At 38.5% G+C, this 18452-nt stretch overlaps 1 protein-coding gene and 1 pseudogene across 3 annotated transcripts in view; one reads left to right on the top strand and one right to left on the bottom strand.

The window, feature by feature from the left end:
* RPS6KC1 (ribosomal protein S6 kinase, 52kDa, polypeptide 1) overlaps window positions 1-18452 on the bottom strand; it is a 205992-nt gene that overhangs the window by 133795 nt on the left and 53745 nt on the right. For 2 of the 3 annotated variants that reach the window (XM_010853047.1, XM_010853048.1), the window contains exon 5: window positions 9458-9551. In XM_010853047.1, coding sequence (XP_010851349.1) covers window positions 9458-9551 — 94 coding nt within the window. Of the gene's footprint in view, window positions 1-4140; window positions 4162-9457; window positions 9552-18452 lie in introns of those variants that run through there. The other variant, XM_010853049.1, reaches the window with a different exon arrangement.
* Window positions 10752-15739, top strand: LOC104998097 (annotated as a pseudogene).

The raw sequence follows: 18452 nt of genomic DNA, 5'->3' as shown, positions 1-18452 counted from the left end.
ACTGCACAATTACACTCATCTCACACGCTAGTAAAGTAATGCTCAAAATTCTCCAAGCCAGGCTTCAGCAATATGTGAACCGTGAACTTCCTGATGTTCAAGCTGGTTTTAGAAAAGGCAGAGGAACCAGAGATCAAATTGCTAACATCCACTGGATCACGGAAAAAGCAAGAGAGTTCCAGAAAAGTATCTACTTCTGCTTTATTGACTATGCCGAAGCCTTTGACTGTGTGGATCACAATAAACTGTGGAAAATTCTGAAAGAGATGGGAATACCAGACCACCTGACCTGCCTCCTGAGAAACCTATATGCAGGTCAGGAAGCAACAGTTAGAACTGGACATGGAACAACAGACTGGTTCCAAACAGGAAAAGGAGTACGTCAAGGCTGTATATTGTCACCCTGCTTATTTAACTTATATGCAGAGTACATCATGAGAAACACTGGGCTGGAAGAAGCACAAGCTGGAATCAAGATTGCTGGGAGAAATATCAAAAACCTCAGATATGCAGATGACACCACCCTTATGGCAGAATGTGAAGGGGAACTAAAAAGCCTCTTGATGAAAGAAAAAGAGGAGAGTGAAAAAGTTGGCTTAAAGCTCAACATTCAGAAAACGAAGATCATGCATCCGGTCCCATCACTTCATGGCAAATAGATGGGGAAACAGTGGAAACAGTGTCAGACTTTATTTTTCTGGGCTCCAAAATCACTGCAGATGGTGACTGCAGGCATGAAATTAAAAGACGCTTACTCCTTGGAAGGAAGCTTATGACCAACCTAGATAGCATATTAAAAAGCAGAGACATTATTTTGCCAACAAAGGTTCGTCTAGTCAAGGCTATGGTTTTTCCAGTGGTCATGTATGGATGTGAGAGTTGGACTGTGAAGAAGGCTGAGCGCTGAAGAATTGATGCTTTTGAACTGTGGTGTTGGAGAAGACTCTTGAGAGCCCCTTGGACTGCAAGGAGATCCAACCAGTCCATCCTAATGGAGATCAGTCCTGGGTATTCATTGGAGGGACTGATGCTGAAGCTGAAACTCCAATAATTTGGCCACCTTATGTGAAGAGTTGACTCACTGGAAAAGACCCTGATGCTGGGAGGGATTGGGGGCAGAAGGAGAAGGGAACGACAGAGGATGAGATGGCTGGATGGCATCACCGACTCGATGGACATGAGTTTGGGTAAACTCCGGGAGTTGGTGATGGACAGGGAGGCCTGGCGTGCTGAGATTCATGGGGTCGCAGAGAGTTGGACATGACTGAGCGACTGAACTGAACTGATGATAAAAATATTATAGAATTATTAAAAACTTTTATCAGTTCAGTTCAGTCATTCATTCATGTCTGACTCTTTGGGACCCCAAGGACTGCAGCACCCAGGTCTCCCTGTCCATCACCAACTCCCTCAGCTTGCTCAAACTCATGTCCATCGAGTCGGTGATGCCATCCAACCATCTCATCCTCTGTCATCCCCTTCTCCTCCCACCTTCGATCTTTCCCAGCATCAGAGTCTTTTTAAATGAGTCAGTTCTTCGCATCAGGTGGCCAAAGTATTGGAGTTTCAGCTTCAGCATCAGTCCTTCCAATGCATATTCAGGACTGATTTCCTTTAGGATGGACTGGTTGGATCTCCTTGCAGTCCAAGGGGCTCTCAAGAGTCTTCTCCAACACCGCAATTCAAAAGCATCAATTCTTCAGCGCTCAGCTTTCTCTACAGTCCAACTCTCACATCCATACATGACTACCGGAAAAATCACAGCTTTGCCTAGATGGACCTTTGTTGACAAACAAATGTCTCTGCTTTTTAATATGCTGTCTAGGTTGCTCATAGCTTTTCTTCCAAGGAATAAAGAGCCTTTTAATTTCATGGCTGCAGTCACCATCTGCAGTGATTTTGGAGCCCCCCAAAATAAAGTCTGTCACTGTTTCCATTGTCTCCCCATCTATTCGCCTTGAAGTGATGGGACCAGATGCCATGATCTTAGTTTTCTGAATGTTGAATTTTAAGCCAACTTTTTCACTCTTCTCTTTCACTTTCATCAACAGGCTCTTTAGTTCTTCTTTGCTTTCTGCCATAAGGGTGGTGTCATCTGCGTATCTGAGGTTATTGATATTTCTCCCAGCAATCTTGATTCCAGCTTGTGCCTCATCCAGCCTGGCATTTTGCATGGACATTTTGCAGACTGGGTCCAAATAAGAAAAGGAGTACATCAAGGTTGTATATTGTCAGCCTGCTTATTTAACTTATATGCAGAGTATATCATGCGAAATGCCAGGCTGGATGAAGCACAAAAATTGTTATAAGAGAATATTTAATGCTAAAGTATTCATGCTTTATTAATCAAAAACAACAAACTGCAAAGCAGTATATACACTATAATTCTAGTTTAAAAAAACAAACACACACCAATGTTCATAGCAGCACTATTTACAGTAGCTAGGACGCGGAAGAAACCTAGCTGTTCATTGACAGATGAATCTATAAACAAGTTGTGGCACATATATACAATGCAATATTAATCACCCATAAAAAGGAACGAATTTGAGTCAGTTGTAGTGAGGTGTATGAACCTAGAGCCTGTCATACATTGTGAAGTAAGTGAGAAGGAGAAAAACAAATGTCATATATTAATGCCTATATATATGGAATCTAGAAAAATAATACTGATGAACCTATTTGCAGGGCAGGAATAGAGATACAGATGTAGAGAATGGACTTGTAGACACAGTGGGGTAAAGAGAAGAGGAGACAAATTGAGAGAATAGCGTTGACATATATATACACTACAATGTGTAAAATAGCCAGCCTCGTGGGAAGCAGGTGTATAGCACAGGGAACTCAGCTCGGTGCTTTACGATGACCTAGAGGGGTGGGAGGGAGGCTCAAGAGGGAGGGGATATATGTATACTTATAGCTGATTCACACTGTTTTATAGCAGAAACCAACACAACACTATAAAGCAATTATCCTCCAATTAAAAATACATAAAAAATAAAATTAAAAAACACAAACAGGAAAAAAGGTTAGAAAAGTACACGAAACATTAACAGCACTTTTCTCTGTATGCTGGAAGTACAGGTGACTCATCATATTTGCTGAATGTGTGTGACAAGTCCTTAAGGCTATGTATGTGAAGGATATCAAAGAAGATGCAGCAAGAGCTGAAACTGGCGATTTGTTTGTAAATCAAGATATGTTATACAGACATAATTTATAAAACGTAGACCTATGTGAATCATCCAGCAGCCAGTGCCAAGAAACTTCTAACTTGAGAGAAGACAGAGATGATTATAAAAACAGATCTGTACAAAGCAGACTAACCCCTGACACTCCTTTCTTACTTATGTTCTTCCTTTCATTGTCCTCTTAAGATGTACCCTAATGTACCTGGAAAGCCTAGCACTAGCACATTTCCTCAACTATACACTGCAACTAACCTAGTATTATCTGATGTTTCTCTTCCATACTGAAGCAACTGCTAACTCCCCTTCTTTTCACTGAAGAACTCCCCAACCAGCTCAAGAAGAACATTCCCCATCACTACCTCAACAATGAGTACAAAGATACAGAGAGAGGAATGCAAATACTCAGTACCTATTTTATTCATCTTATATCTTTAATATATCTACTTAATACAGTGCTTGCTCAACTCCTTGAAACCACCGGTCTTGTCATTCAGTCTGTTTTTTATAAAGCTTCACATAATGGACACTAGCTCCCTGAAACCCAGAAAGTTAACAAGATAAAAAGAGCTGCAAGCAAGAAAGAGGTTCTCAGTTAAAGTGAGTAAGAAGAACATTGTGGATAATGCAGGGCAACAACTGACAATACAGAGGCTATTTGTCAAAAGTCAAACCAACCTGAAGTCAATCCATGTTTAAAGGGGCCCTCTGGGCCATCAGAAGAGTAAAAGGTGCATCCTTTACCAACACCATCAAGTCAAAAACCTAAGCCTTTTTTGGAAAGGATGGGGGTGGGGGGGAGTCAAAGGTTCTGTGAAAGTGTTCAGCCTCCAGGTTCATATCACAGAGATTCAAGTCTCAGGGCTATTAGAGGACCCCAGGTGACTGGTTAAAAAGCAGCTACAGACATGAGGGGTTTGTACAGCGTCCCAGTTCACCTACCTACCCTCACCTTCTGTGCTTTGAACTGCTCAGAGTAGGGCAGTGTAGTGTAATCCGTCTAGGACACCATCTCTGAAAAACAGGCACCAGGGGAAAAGGTTGAGTTGCCATAGAATAAATCTTTATACTATAAGCTATCAGAAATCTGTATTTGAAGACCTTCTGCAAAAAGAGATCAGTTTCCTTTAGAACAACAGGTGGTCTCTCATGGCCGACTATGCCTAAAATACATGGCCTCATTATTATTAGCTGATAGCTTTCACTGAGCCCTGAGGTTCAAATATTGCCATAGTCAATGAAAGGGAATTTCTACCTTTCCTAGTAGCGATGACTCAAGCTTCACACACAAAGCAAGGTATCTAGCTAGCAGAACAAAGGTCACCCTGAGGTAGAAGACATAGTATCAATCTCCATTAAGAAACAAGCCTTTATAAATATGATTTTAAGTGACTACCTAAACCTAAAAGATGATGTTAGTTAAGATTCCTCTATTTGATCGCCAACTCATCACTCAATAATAGCTACTGTTACTAAAAAGAGCCATTCCTCTGACATTTCACATTTTTATAATGTTCCTGATACATGTCTTGCTTCACCCTTGAAATTTTATAAAAAGAACATCGGAATATTTACGGCATATTTGGTTTAAGAAAAAAGAATAAGCACAGGAAACAACACATCAATCACAATTACAACCCTAGTACTGTTACCTTATCATGAACAACAAAGATCTATGAGTTGGCTTCCATTTTTACTTAATGAACTTTTTATGCTGCTCCATAATCTACTCTGCAAATCAAATCTGTGACCAGCACACAAGCAGTTCATACTGAGCTTTCTATACCAAATTAAACCTCATTTCAGAATACAGGTCTGGGATTGCTGTTAAATATCTGGAGGGCTTTGACTGCCTTAGGCATCTGTCTTAACTTTTCTGAAATTCCAATTTTTAATTATAAAGTAAGGTATTTATCTATATCATTCCCACTGTTCCTTCTACTCTAAAATATCTATTCCCACAACATCGTGAAATTTTTATTTGCCCCATCAGACTCCTAAACTCTTAATATACAATGTTATCCTCAATAGTCACAGAATTGTTAAGGGTCAATTTTTGTAATTTTGTGTCAACTGTTTTATATGCACACATACACACAAGGACACATTCTCATTTCTGCTTATCTTAAATAATAATAACTTATTCTTTTTCTATTTATTTTAAACTTCCCCACAAAGAAAATTCAACTAATAATGGACAGTGAATAAAAGTGAATAAAAGCACTCAGGAGAAAAAGGAACTTCAAACTGAATAAATACACTCTGAAGTAGTACAGGAGCACCCAGAATTAGCCCAGTAACAAGATTTAGCGTTCTTGTGGTGCCACCTGGTGGACATTTGCTATAAATTCTACTTTAAATTTAAAATCTTAATTTTGTCATCTTTGTGCTTTTCTATATAATGAAAAGAATTATTACCCTGACACCAAATAAATACACAAATTTTGAACTGAAAGTGATTTTGAAAAGGTCCTTTACACGGACCAGCAATAGATTCTATTCTCAAAATGTACATCTCATTTACTTTAAAATAGCTAATTCAAGACAGCTTACTTAATAGACCCTTTCTTGAGTCTACAATTGCTACAGTGAGCACTTAGAGAGTTCTCACTCCACAATTTACAGGCAAAAAGAAAAAGAAAAAAAAAGTAAATTTGACTAGGAAACATTTAAGAATATTTACTCTTAAGATATGCTACATATAAGAAGCTGATCTCTCAATTTCTATCTGTGGTTATGATCACCTAATTACTTTTTCTTACTTGCTGCATACACCTGGAAAATGTCCCTCCCAAAACTGCAAAAGAAGTCAAGTAATGTACTGCGAAGAGGAAATGACACAGTTTACCAGATGAGCTTACACAAACATCAAAGGCTCCGATATTAAGGCCAGCATGCAGTAAAGCAACCTATATCCTTCCAAAAGGCCAACAGATGAGAGAAACATGCCAAGAAGTTCAATTCCCATCCACCACTCTGGCCAGGTCCCCACAAATGCCACAGGAACTTTATGGCTAAGTTTAAGTCAACAAAAAGATGGAATTTTAAAAAGGAAGTAAGATGTTAACAATGAATTAAATCTTCTTTCATCTTTGAGAAAATATATAGTTTAATTTCACTGAACAAGAGAGATGAAGAGCAAACCAGCACTTCGTTTTAAAAATATAAAACAACGTTAATGTTTCATCCAAAAACCTACTGGAAAAATTTTGTAATTTTTAATTTCATTAGATAAAAATACATTAAGCAATTAATCACCAAATTGTTGGGCTTTCTAAAACCTTAAAGGGGTTTCCTCTATCACAGTATACTATATAAACCACTGAAAGTGTTTAAAAATCCTCTAATCCAACTCTTTATGCTTTCCTTAGAAAACTTTCTTTCAAGGTAAAGACTTGTTGATTGCATTTTATGGTACTAATAAAAATAATGATCACTTAGCCTCTGCATCTGTTCTCTGAGAGGTGATGTACTTGCCATGTGTCATTCTGACTCTAACTGAAGGGCCTTGGCACAGCAGACTATACATATTAAGATTCGCCCCGCTGGCTCATTCCACTGGCAAACTAAATGACAAGGATGAAAAATGAATCCACCTTCAAAACACCATTTAAAACACTACACTCAGAGGAGCTGTTACGCAGTGGATCACCTCCTCGCGCTCCGGCTCTAAACCCGCCTCGCCAGCATGCGCCTCCACAGCCCCTTGACAACCCTCCCTGCCCTCCACACCTGCGGGGCTCGGTGGGCTGCGAGCTGCCCTGCCCTTCCTACGAGAGGCCCTCTCTCCTGGTTGTCTCTGGGACTGGCAGACTTTCGGAGTGAAGGTAACTCTTGCACTTACCCAGGATGCCAGGCAATCTCATGATATTTAAAAGTCATTTTTCCTCTCAAATACCAGCGAATTTGTACGATGTCTGATACTCAAACCTGTATTTGTCAACAAGGTGTCTTTGGGCAGGATCAATGAGCCAGGTAGAGAGGTTTTTAAAGGGAGGGGGTGAAAAACGTAAGCATTAACAGCTTCTCCAGTTCCCTGGTTTTCATTCTTCATGGATCCCAGGGTGTTTCAGAGGTGGTAATGTAGTTAGAAAACTAAATTATGCACTGAAAGGATAAAATTTCAGTCTTATTCTTAAGTATCGTTAAGTCTTTTTCTGTGTTTTTAACAGAAATGTTGCCCCCAGTTTCCCCCATAAAAGCATATTCCTAAAATGATAATTGCTTCCAAGGAAAACTCACCGTTTTGAAATGTTAAGGATAAACTCTGAGACAAATACACCCTACCTGTACTGTAGGTAGAGAGAGCAGTCATCCGGAGAACAGTCCTGGTCTTGGTGAACAATAAGTACAATAGCATCTTCTTTAATTCTCAGAAGTGTCTCAGGTGGGACAATAAATTATAAACTCACCCTGTAAGTTTAAGGCTACAACCCACCTTAGGTTATATCTCCTTTAACATGAATACCTTTTTATTCTGAACAGCCTTCCACATTTTAAAACACCACCCCAAGAAAAGTCATCCTAATAACAACTCTTCCCCCTTCTCTTCTAAACTTAAGCAAAGGGCAGAAGACCTCTGCACCCCTCCTATCCTTGATTACCTTCTACTAAAATAGGCTCCTGAGACACCCTTCTCTCACCATGGCCGACACCTACCTAGGTAATAAAGACTTATCAAGGATATAAAATAGAGTCACCCTCAAGTCACATACCCTTCAATTCCTGACCCAAAAATCAAAGAGAGAAAAAAAAAGATTCCGTAATTTTCAGGAACTGTACTCCTCACTGAACACTCTCCCACAAATCTTTCTAAGTCGACTTCCTGCTTGTCCTCTCTTGGACATCACCAAATTTGCCAATTTTACAAGCAGAAAATGTCGTTTCCCTCTTTCTCAAAAGTACAAGGGTATCTCTGAGGCAACAGCCAGATCAGGTTATCCCAAAAGAGTCATCCTCCAAGGAAACTTTTTCTAAAAATAGTCACCTTGGGATCCCAAGAAGTGGTTAGATTTTTCCAAAGCCTAGCAAGAATCTCAGATCAAAACAAGTCATGGAGAATAGATGTATTTTTCCCCAAAAACATCTGATGGACTGTAAAGTAAAATGACTATCAATATTGTTTTTCTATGATCTTAGCTGATTCAGGATGGAGTTGAAGATACCGAGGACCCAAAGGAGACCCCAGCCTAAGATCCCCCATACATTACACAGAACACTGGATGGAAGTTAATGAACTGTGCTTTTAAGTCAATGGGAGCTACCAAGAAAAATAAGAAATTTTAATTACTTCTCAGTGTGGATTTTCTTCACCAAAAGAAAAATAAATTTTAAGTGCATCAACCCACAAAATGGATGGGAACTCGTTGCTCCTACAAAAACATGATGAGAACCTATTGCAACAGACCTATATTAGCATGTCAACGTGTGACATCAGTACACATTCCAACCAAACCAGCACTACAGTGAGATCACAACCACCTCTCATGTCAGTCATAAACCATTCTCCTCTACCATAGATTCTTACTCATGAAACAGATCAAGAAATATTCTCTGGTGTATGATTTTTCTTTTATACAAACCAAACCTAAGCGACTTCAAGCAAATCTAATTTACCTATTTTTAAAGACTCTCCCCAGCCCTGTCCCCAAATATATCTCTCTTTTAAATCTAAAATGTTTTCTGGAAGAAAACTAGCTAAGGAAATTTTTTAAATCTTCATTAAAAATTCAAGAATGGCTTAATAGAGGAACAAAAACAAGAGATTAAGCATTATTGAATTAAAGTAATTAATAGTACAAAAAATGCTTTGGTTAAGACTCATGTTATTATAAACAATATCAAAAATACTAAAACTGCCTTAGATTTATTCTTTCTGGTACATGACTAAACTTTCAAAGCCCCTTTTGAAATTAATTGTCTGAAAGTCAGATCCTGCTAAATAAACTTCAGAAAGGCACTCTTATACTAAACAATACCAATTCTGAGCACTTACTATACCACATTTCAACAAACCTAAGAAGCCGTTGATTGTAGGACAAATCATTATTTTATGTATCACTAAGAAAGAAAAAAACTGTCAATTAATGTATCATCAACCCAATACTATGTACTCAATAGCAATGATGTGAAAATGTGAAGAAAAAAGTACCTTAGAATTAGTGCAATACTCTCAAACTCCTACATCCATCTGATTTGGGCAATGTAGATATGATTTACAGTCTGCAGCAATCAAAACCACTGAAATGAAAAAAATAAAAATCTCTTACCTTCTGTGCTGCACTCAGGAAAGCTATCAGTGAGGGAATCCGGATAAGCTTCAACGGGACCGATCAATTCAGAGCCATCATTGATTATCCCACCCTAAAAAGATTAGAATAACTGTGTTTCATGGTCAATATGACTATTTTAAAATATCAGTAATGAATGAATGATAGTTATCGCAACTATTTTATAAGAATTACAAAAATGTCCATCTATTAAACTAGATTACGATTGCTTTTTAAAAAATCAACAGGAATAGCCATATTGGTTTATCAAAAGTAAAAAATGTACCACACCAAGGCAAGATGCTAACAACAAGGAAAACTGTGAGGGAGAAAGGTGAATATATGGGAAAACTCTATACTTTCTGCATAATTCTTCTGTAAAACTATACTGTTCTAAAACTTTTTTAATTCAACAGGAATTTTATACTGTTTCTAATAATGTGTGGCTTTTTACAAAAGCATGTTATTTGAAATACATCAAAAGTGCTCATCTTTTTAAAATGCAGAAAAAGAAAAAGCCCACCAGCTAAAGTGGGGGATGTTATTCAGTTTCTTTAGAGTCCCTAGTCTTTCTAATTAGTGATAAATAATGGACTCCATTAGGGAGTCACTTAATTTTGCCAAATTAAAAACTACCACATACTACACAGTACCTCAAGTGATCCAAAAACTATATTTGAGAATCATTTGAATACAATGCACACAAAATGAAATAAATTTGTTTATTAAGCAACCTTTTCTTTAATATTTATTTGGCTGTATCAGGTTTTAGATGCGACACGTGGGATCTAGTTCCCTGACCAGGGATCGAACCCAGGCACCCTGCTCAGGGTCTTAGCCACTGGACCATCGGGGAAATCCCTACGGAAACATTTTTAATAAACATAAAACTGATTTATCCGTGTGACCATCATTGTAATTAAATATTTAAGTTTCCAAATTCATGCCTAAAAAGATTCTCTTACTTTGTATATAACTAGAGACTGCTCTGTCAGGCAAGTGGTGTAGTGTGATTTTGTGCTGTGGCTTTATGGACTGAATGCTCTAAAGGCTTATAACCCTTAAAGAACTAAATTAATGGGCTTCCCTGGTGGCTCAGTGGTAAGAATCTGCCTGCAGTGCAGCAGATCCGGGTTTGATCTCTGGATGGCGAAGATCCCCTCGAGAAGGAAATGGCAACCCTCATCAGTATTCTTGCCTGGGAAACACCATGGACAGAAGAGCCTGGAGGACTATGGTCCATGGGGTCGCAAAAGAGTCGGTCAGACACAACTTAGCGACTAACCAACCAACAATGAAAATAACAGCTCTTCTGCTCTTTAACCGTCCACCAACCATTCTATACCCACAACACTATTACCAGAGTAGCAAAGCCGGAGAGAAATACAAACCCCCTATTTCCTCTCTGGTTCGGCATTCAGAACTCAACAAGTATCCTTCCCCCAACTCTCAAAAATATCTTTACCTCATCAAGTCTCCCTGCCAGTTAAAGGAAGAGAAATGTGAAATGGTCCCTCTCAAATTATCAAATTTTACTTCCTTGAGTTTTAAGTGAACTGAAACACTGAAAATGTTTGAATTTTTATCACTTTATTGTATGTACTCAAATATTCAAATCACAGATTACAACTGACTGTTTCTCCAAAAAGTAGAGTATCCATTCTACACTAAACAACATCCACACCAAATCCTAAGAAAATCTAAAAGTATTTTGAGCATTTTAATAGACAAAGTTGATTTGACCTACAATCTCACGTAACAGAAGGTGCCTTTCAACTGTTAACTACCTCTTCCACTGCCAGGTATGTGACTTTAAGTTACCCACCTATAAAACGGAAATAACACGCATATAACTAACTCAAGGATTTCTCAGGACTAAAAGATTTCACGCATATAAAGTGTTTAAGACAATGTAAGTACTCAGTAAATGATTATTTGTTATTATTACTAGCTGATATAAAATCTGCTTATAAAAAAATAAAAATACTAAAGAATACAAAAAATGTTTTAGCCCATAATCCTAGGGAAATTTTACTTACCTAATTTAATAAACAATTTAGTAAAAAATATAGATAATAAAGAATATATCTTTAATGAAATAATAATAATAAAAACTGTTCTAGAGGAACTTAAGTAGTAGGAAAATATGCCACAATTCTATTTTAAATCTTCACTTCAAAAATATTAACCTTTTAGTGTTTCTGAATATGTAGTAAAAAGAATCTCTTATTATACAGCATCTCAAAGGTTTTGATTTAATGAAGAGTCTATTTGGAGGCAGGGGAAGGGGAGTTCAGATGTGCTGCTGCTGCTGCTGCTGCTAAGTCACTTCAGTCGTGTCCGACTCTGTGCAACCCCATAGACGGCAGCCCACCAGGCTCCCCCGTCCCTGGGATTCTCCAGGCAAGAACACTGGAGTGGGTTGCCATTTCCTTCTCCAATGCATGAAAGTGAAAAGTGAAAGGGAAGTCACTCAGTCGTGTCCAACTCTTCGCAACCCCACAGACTGCAGCCTACCAGGCTCCTCTGCCCATGGGATTTTCCAGGCAAGAGTACTGGAGTGGGGTGCCATCAGATGTGCTAGAATATCCAAATATGGTAGGAAGTTAGCAAATGCTCTCCCCTCAGAAGGCAATGACAAAGCTAGAGAAAAATGTCAAAGAAACCATTCCAGAGCTCTGGAAACTGACAAAAAACACAGAGCAAATGAGTAAGTGGCTACTCATGAAAAGCTACAGAACCAAAGGTAAGAACTGTGGGAGTCTGTGGCATTCTTGCCTGGGGTTGTTTCCATCTTCCATCCCATCTGGGTTGCCATGGTAATCATACAAGGGAAGACAAACCTTAAAAACTAGCAGATTCACTTGCAGATGAGGCTGGCATGATTCAGATTCAAGCAGAGAAAGAGGTCCACTCCAGTGTCATCAACAACAGTAGTAATCTCAGTGCCAAACATGGCAAGAACATAGACTCAGTAGCAGCACAAAGTTGCAGTCAGCAAAAGACCAGACATTTAGCAGGAAGATCCAGAAAATGGCAGAGCTATTAAGGGTTCTTAATAAGCTCTCCACCTATCCATGAACGAAAAACCAGAGAGGGATCAAGCTATCTGCAAATCCCTGGCAAACCATGAGAGGGTGCACATGCACAGAGGAAATCCAAGAGATCCCAGAGGAAAACAAAAGCCAGAGCAAACTTAAAACATGCCTGAACTTTCAAAACACACAAAGAACCATCACATTAAGGGAGAAATAGAATGAAACAAAGTGTACAAGCAAAGAACAATCACTGGCTGACCCAAGCTATGCTTACACAGGGCTAGCCAATACCAAACTAGGTTTAAAAATACAATAAAGATATTATGTTGAGCAGAAATATTAGCAGTCACACACTGTACATCAAACAGACTCCACAGATTTAGTACAGACATGTTAGTAAACACACTGATAAAACTACAGCAAGAACCCTCAGGGGAAACAAATCAACACAGATTCGCTATATTATCCAAACTTTTCGGTTTTCAACAACAAAATTACAAGACATACAAAGAAACAGACAAGTGTGATGAAGAGTAAATACACAAAATGTGATATATCCATATCCACTTCACAGAATATTATTCAACCATAAAATGGATTTAAGTACTGATATATGCTACAATACAGATGAACCTTGAAAGCATTAAGCTATGTGAAACAAGTCAGATGCAAAAGACCATATATTAGATGATTCCATTCATGTCCAGAATAGGCAAATTCATCAAGACAGAAAGCAGATTAGTGTTTTCTACAGGTTGGGGCAAATGGTGTAGGAAGGGTGAACGCTAATGGATATAAAGTTTCTTTGTGTATTCAGTCGCTCAGTCCTGTCCCACTCTTTGTTTCCCATGGGCTGTAGCCCATCAGGCTCCTCTATCCACGGGATGTAGCCCATCAGGCTCCTCTATCCACGGGATGTTCCAGGCAAGAATACTGGAGTGGGTTGCCATTTCCTCTTCCAGGGGATCTTCCTGACGCAGGGATCGAATCTGCATCTCCTGCATAGGCAGGCAGATCCTTTACCACTGAGTCACCTGGGAAGCCTCTAAGGTTTCTTTATGGGTGATAAAAATGTTCTCAATTAGGTAGTAATAATGGTTGCCTAACCATGTGAATATACTAAAAAAGAAAAACACTGAACTGTACGCCTTAAATGGTAAATTTTACGTTATGTGACTTGGTCTCAATTTTTTAAAAAAGTACCAGATGAAAATCCTGGAATTGAAAAGTTTAATAACAAAATTTTAAATTTACTTAGAGAAGTTCAACAATAGATCTCTGAAAGACAAATAATCAATGAGCTTGAAGATCAATATAAACTATCCAATATGAAAATCATAGGAAAAAAAGGAACAAGAATAAAGAGAATCAGGGAGAGCTGCCAGACAATATCAAACATACCAACTAATAGTACCAGAGAGGAGAGCAGGAAAAGGGCTAAAAAATATTTGAGAAGATGAGGGCAAAAAACTTCCCAAATTTGATTTTAAAAAATTAATCTACTATATAAGAAGATAAACCCAAAATAAAATAAACAGAAAGAGATCAACACCTAGTCACACAATTGAAAGACAAAGGCTAAATTCTGGAAGAAGTAATAGAAAAAGACATATACAGTGGAGCCATAGTATAATTAACAGCTGACTTCACATAAAAAAACAATAAAGGACAAAAGGCAGAGGAATGATAAGTTCAAAGTGCTAAAAGAAACACCGTGGGACCTCCCTGGTGGCACAGTGGATGAGAACCCACCTGCCGATGGTGAATTTTACGTTATGTGACTTAAATCTCACATAAACATCTCACAAACCCAGGGCACATGGGTTCGATCCCTGATCCAGGAAGACTGCACGTGCCGTGGAGCAACGAAGCCTGTATGCCACAACCACTGAGCCAGCGCTCTAGAGCCCTCGAGCGCAACCACTGAGCCCACGTACCGCAACTACCGAAGCCTGTGCACACCCAGCCTGTGGTCCGCAACAAGAGAAGCCACGGCTGTGAGAAGCCCACAAACCACGGTGAGAAGAGGCCCCTGCTCACAGCAACTAGGGAAGCCCACGCCAAGCAACGAAGACCCAGCACAGTCAAAAATAAAGTAAATGAATTTTTTAAAAAAGAAACATGTCAATCGAGAATTCTCTATGTCCAGTAAAAAAGAAAGAGAGAAAGATAGTGCTATGTCGTGTCCTCCTCTTGCAATCCCATGAACTGTAGCCTGCCAGACTACTCTAGGCTAAACTTTACTGTGGGTAAAGGCACACCCTGGCAAGGGACAGTGCCGTGAGTATGACGTCCAGCACACAAGTTGAATGGACTTCAGCACTGACCACTGCTGCTGTGACAGCTGCAACTGGTTATCTAGCTTACAAAAGATTTTAAAGATCATCACAACAAATCTAGGGTAAACCCTCTCATCCAGAAAGACAACATCAAGGTAGTACATGCTTTTGACATGGAAGATTTGGCAGATAAAGCTGTGTACTGACGACGCTGCTGAAGGTCCCAAATAGTTCCCATTCTGTGATGGATCCGACACAAAACACAATGAAGAAACTGGAGACAATATGGGACCTCTGATCATTAAGAAAAAAGACACTTAAACGGATGCTTCTGATGCTGTAGACCAACTTGTCCGGGTGTTTCCTGACTCTTTAACTAGAACAACTACCGCTTCTGTCTAATTCAGCTCCTCTGAGTTCTACATGTGGTATATTGCAAACTACAACTCTCGTATTCACCACATCCACCTTGTATGCTGAACCACTGTGGTGCACAATTGTTGAAACCAAAAAAAAGGAAAAAGGAAAAACCAATCTCATGGCCCAGGGGTTACTTTGGTCCTGTAAGGATCTGTTTCTTTACATTTAAAACTGAGATTATTATATAGTTGTATGTCAAAGCTAATGTATTATTCTTAAAATTTTAAAAAAGATGGGGAAATAAAAACATTTCCAGATAAGGACTAGAGACTCTATTACTAGCAAATCTGCCTTACACACACAAAAGAAAACTACAGTCCTCCAAGCTGAAAGAAAAGAATAACATATGGTAATTCCAATCCACCTAGACAAATAAATAACACCAAAAAAAAAAGAGAGAGAGAGAAAAACAGGGCAAGTACAAAGACTACATGTGTATGTGGTCTTATTTTTTCCTCCCTGAACTTTTTAAAAAGACACTGTAACACTGTATTGTTCTGTTTATAGATGAGGTATCAGTTCAGTCCAGTCACTCAGTCCGACTCTTTGCGACCCCAAGGGCTGCAGCACGCCAGGCTTCCCTGTCTGTCACCAACTCCCAAAGCTTGCTCAAACTCATGTCCATTGAGCCGGTGATGCCATCCAACCGTCTTATCCACTGCCGTCCCTTCTTCTCCCGCCTTCAATTTTTCCCAGCATTGGAGTCTTTTCCAATGAGTCAGTTCTTTGCATCAGGTGGCCAAAGTATTGGCTTCAGCATCAGTCCTTCAAATGAATATTCAGGACTGATTTCCTTTAGGAAGGACTGGTTGGATCTCCCTGCAGTCCAAGGGACTCTTAAAAGTCTTCTCCAACACAACAGTTCAAAAGCATCAATTCTTTAGCGCTCAGCTTTCTTTATAGTCCAACTCCCACATCCATACATGACTACTGGAAAAACCATAGCTTTGACTAGATGGACCTTTGTCGGCAAAGCAATGTCTCCGCTTTTTAATATGCTGTCTATGATGATAATAATAAAAAATAAGGAGTAAATAGAGCAAGTTTGCACCATAAAGCTCTACTTTACTAGAATTTAGCATTCTTCTCAAGTAAATTGTCATAAATTAAAATGCATACATTAATCCCTAGAGCAAACAGTAAGAATATAACTTTTAAAAGCACATACATAAGGGACTTCACTGGTGGCCAGTGGTTAAGAACCTGCCCTGCAACACAGGGGACCTGGGTTCAAAACCTGGTGGGGGAGCTAAGACCCCACAGGTGGCAGAGCAACTAGGCCCAGGCCGGAACTACTGAGCCTGTGCGCCACAACTAAGACGTGGTGCAGCCAAACAAGTAAGTGTTTTTTAAATAAAAGCACACACAGAAAAAAAAGAATTTAAGTGGTACAATAAACAATACCTATTCAATACAAAAGGTGGCATAAAGTAGAAACGAAAAAACAAAAAATATGTATGACATATAACAAATAGCAAATGACAGACAAAAATTCAGTCTTATCAATAATTGAATACAAAAAGACTAAATACCACATCAACAACAGCAGTTCTCAGACTAGATTAAAAAAATAGGGTCAAACTATATATAGTGCATGTAAGAGTACTCTTTAGATTCAGTTATACAAACAGATTGAAAGCAAAATTTAAAAGAAAAGTACATGCAGATTGTAAGAAACCTAGACTGCCTGTATCAAAATCACACAAAACAGACTTTAAGACAATAAACATTACTAGAAGAGGGACATTTTGTAAGATTAAGTAAATCATTTCATCAGGAAGACAGAAAAATTCTAAACATACATGCACACGCCAAAAAAGGCCCAAAATAAAGTAAAAATCAACATAACTGAAAAGAAAAATAGAAAATTCGACAGTAATTAGAGACTTCAATACCTCAATCTCAATAATTGCTAGAACAACTAGACGGAAAATCAGCAAGGATAATGAAGACAATACTATCAACCAAAGTGACTTAATATTTACTCCACCTGAATTAATAAATGTAACTCTGCCTGATAACAGAATATGTCAACATGTAACATTCTCCAGGGTAGAGCACATGCTAGGAAATAAATCATGTCTCAATACATTTAAAAGGTCTGAAATCATACAATGTATATTTTCTGATCACAACCACAAGAAAACAAAATTAGAAATCAGTAACAGATGAAACTTTAAGAAATCCACAAGCATTTGGAAATTGAACACATCTCCAAATAACCAATGGGTCAACAGAAAAATCATAAAAGGAATCAGAAAATACTTTAAACTGAGTAAAAGTGAAAATAAAACAAAAACTTATGAGGCTCAAACAGTGCTAAGAGGGAAATTTATAGCTGTAAATGCCTATGTCAGACAAGAAAAGCATCTCAAATCAATAACTAAAGCTTTCAATTTAAGGAATTAAAGAATCAGATAAAGAGCAAAGTAAATCCAAAGCATGCAAAAGGAAGGAAATATAGTTTAGAACAGAGATCAGTAAAACAAAATAGAAAAATACAGGGGAAAAAAAAATCAGTGAAACCAAGTCGATCCTTTGAAAAGATCAACAAAAATACCAAACTGTTAGCTAAATGGGTCAAGAAAAAATAAACACAAATTACCAAAATTATGAATGAAAGAGGGGATATCACTACCATTCCTATAGCAGTTAGAAACATTATAAGTGAACAGCATGAACAAATTACAGAATTCAAATGAAAACTCCTAGTAAAACACAAGTTACCAAGCTGTACCAAGTATCAAGCAAAAAGAGAGAAAGGCAATGCCAAAGAATGCTCAAACTACCGCACAATTGCACTCATCTCACACGCTGGTAAAGTAATACTTAAAATTCTCCAAGCCAGACTTCAGCAATATGTGAACCGTGAACTTCCTGATGTTCAAGCTGGTTTTAGAAAACACAGAGGAACCAGAGACCAAATTGTCAACATCCGCTGGATCATGGAAAAAGCAAGAGAGTTTCAGAAAAACATCTATTTCTGCTTTATTGACTATGCCAAAGCCTTTCACTGTGTGGATCACAATAAACTGTGGAAAATTCTGAAAGAGATGGGAATACCAGAACACCTGATCTGCCTCTTGAGAAATTTGTATGCAGGTCAGGAAACAACAGTTGGAACTGGACATGGAACAACAGACTGGTTCCAAATAGGAAAAGGAGTTCATCAAGGCTGTATATTGTCACCCTGTTTATTTAACTTATATGCAGAGTACATCATGAGAAACACTGGACTGGAAGAAACACAAGCTGGAA

The sequence above is a fragment of the Bison bison genome, unplaced genomic scaffold (assembly GCF_000754665.1).
Source record: "Bison bison bison isolate TAMUID 2011002044 unplaced genomic scaffold, Bison_UMD1.0 scf7180017864322, whole genome shotgun sequence".
In the NCBI taxonomy this organism is placed as follows: Eukaryota; Metazoa; Chordata; class Mammalia; order Artiodactyla; family Bovidae; genus Bison; species Bison bison.
This window is presented reverse-complemented; position numbering and strand designations above follow the sequence as displayed.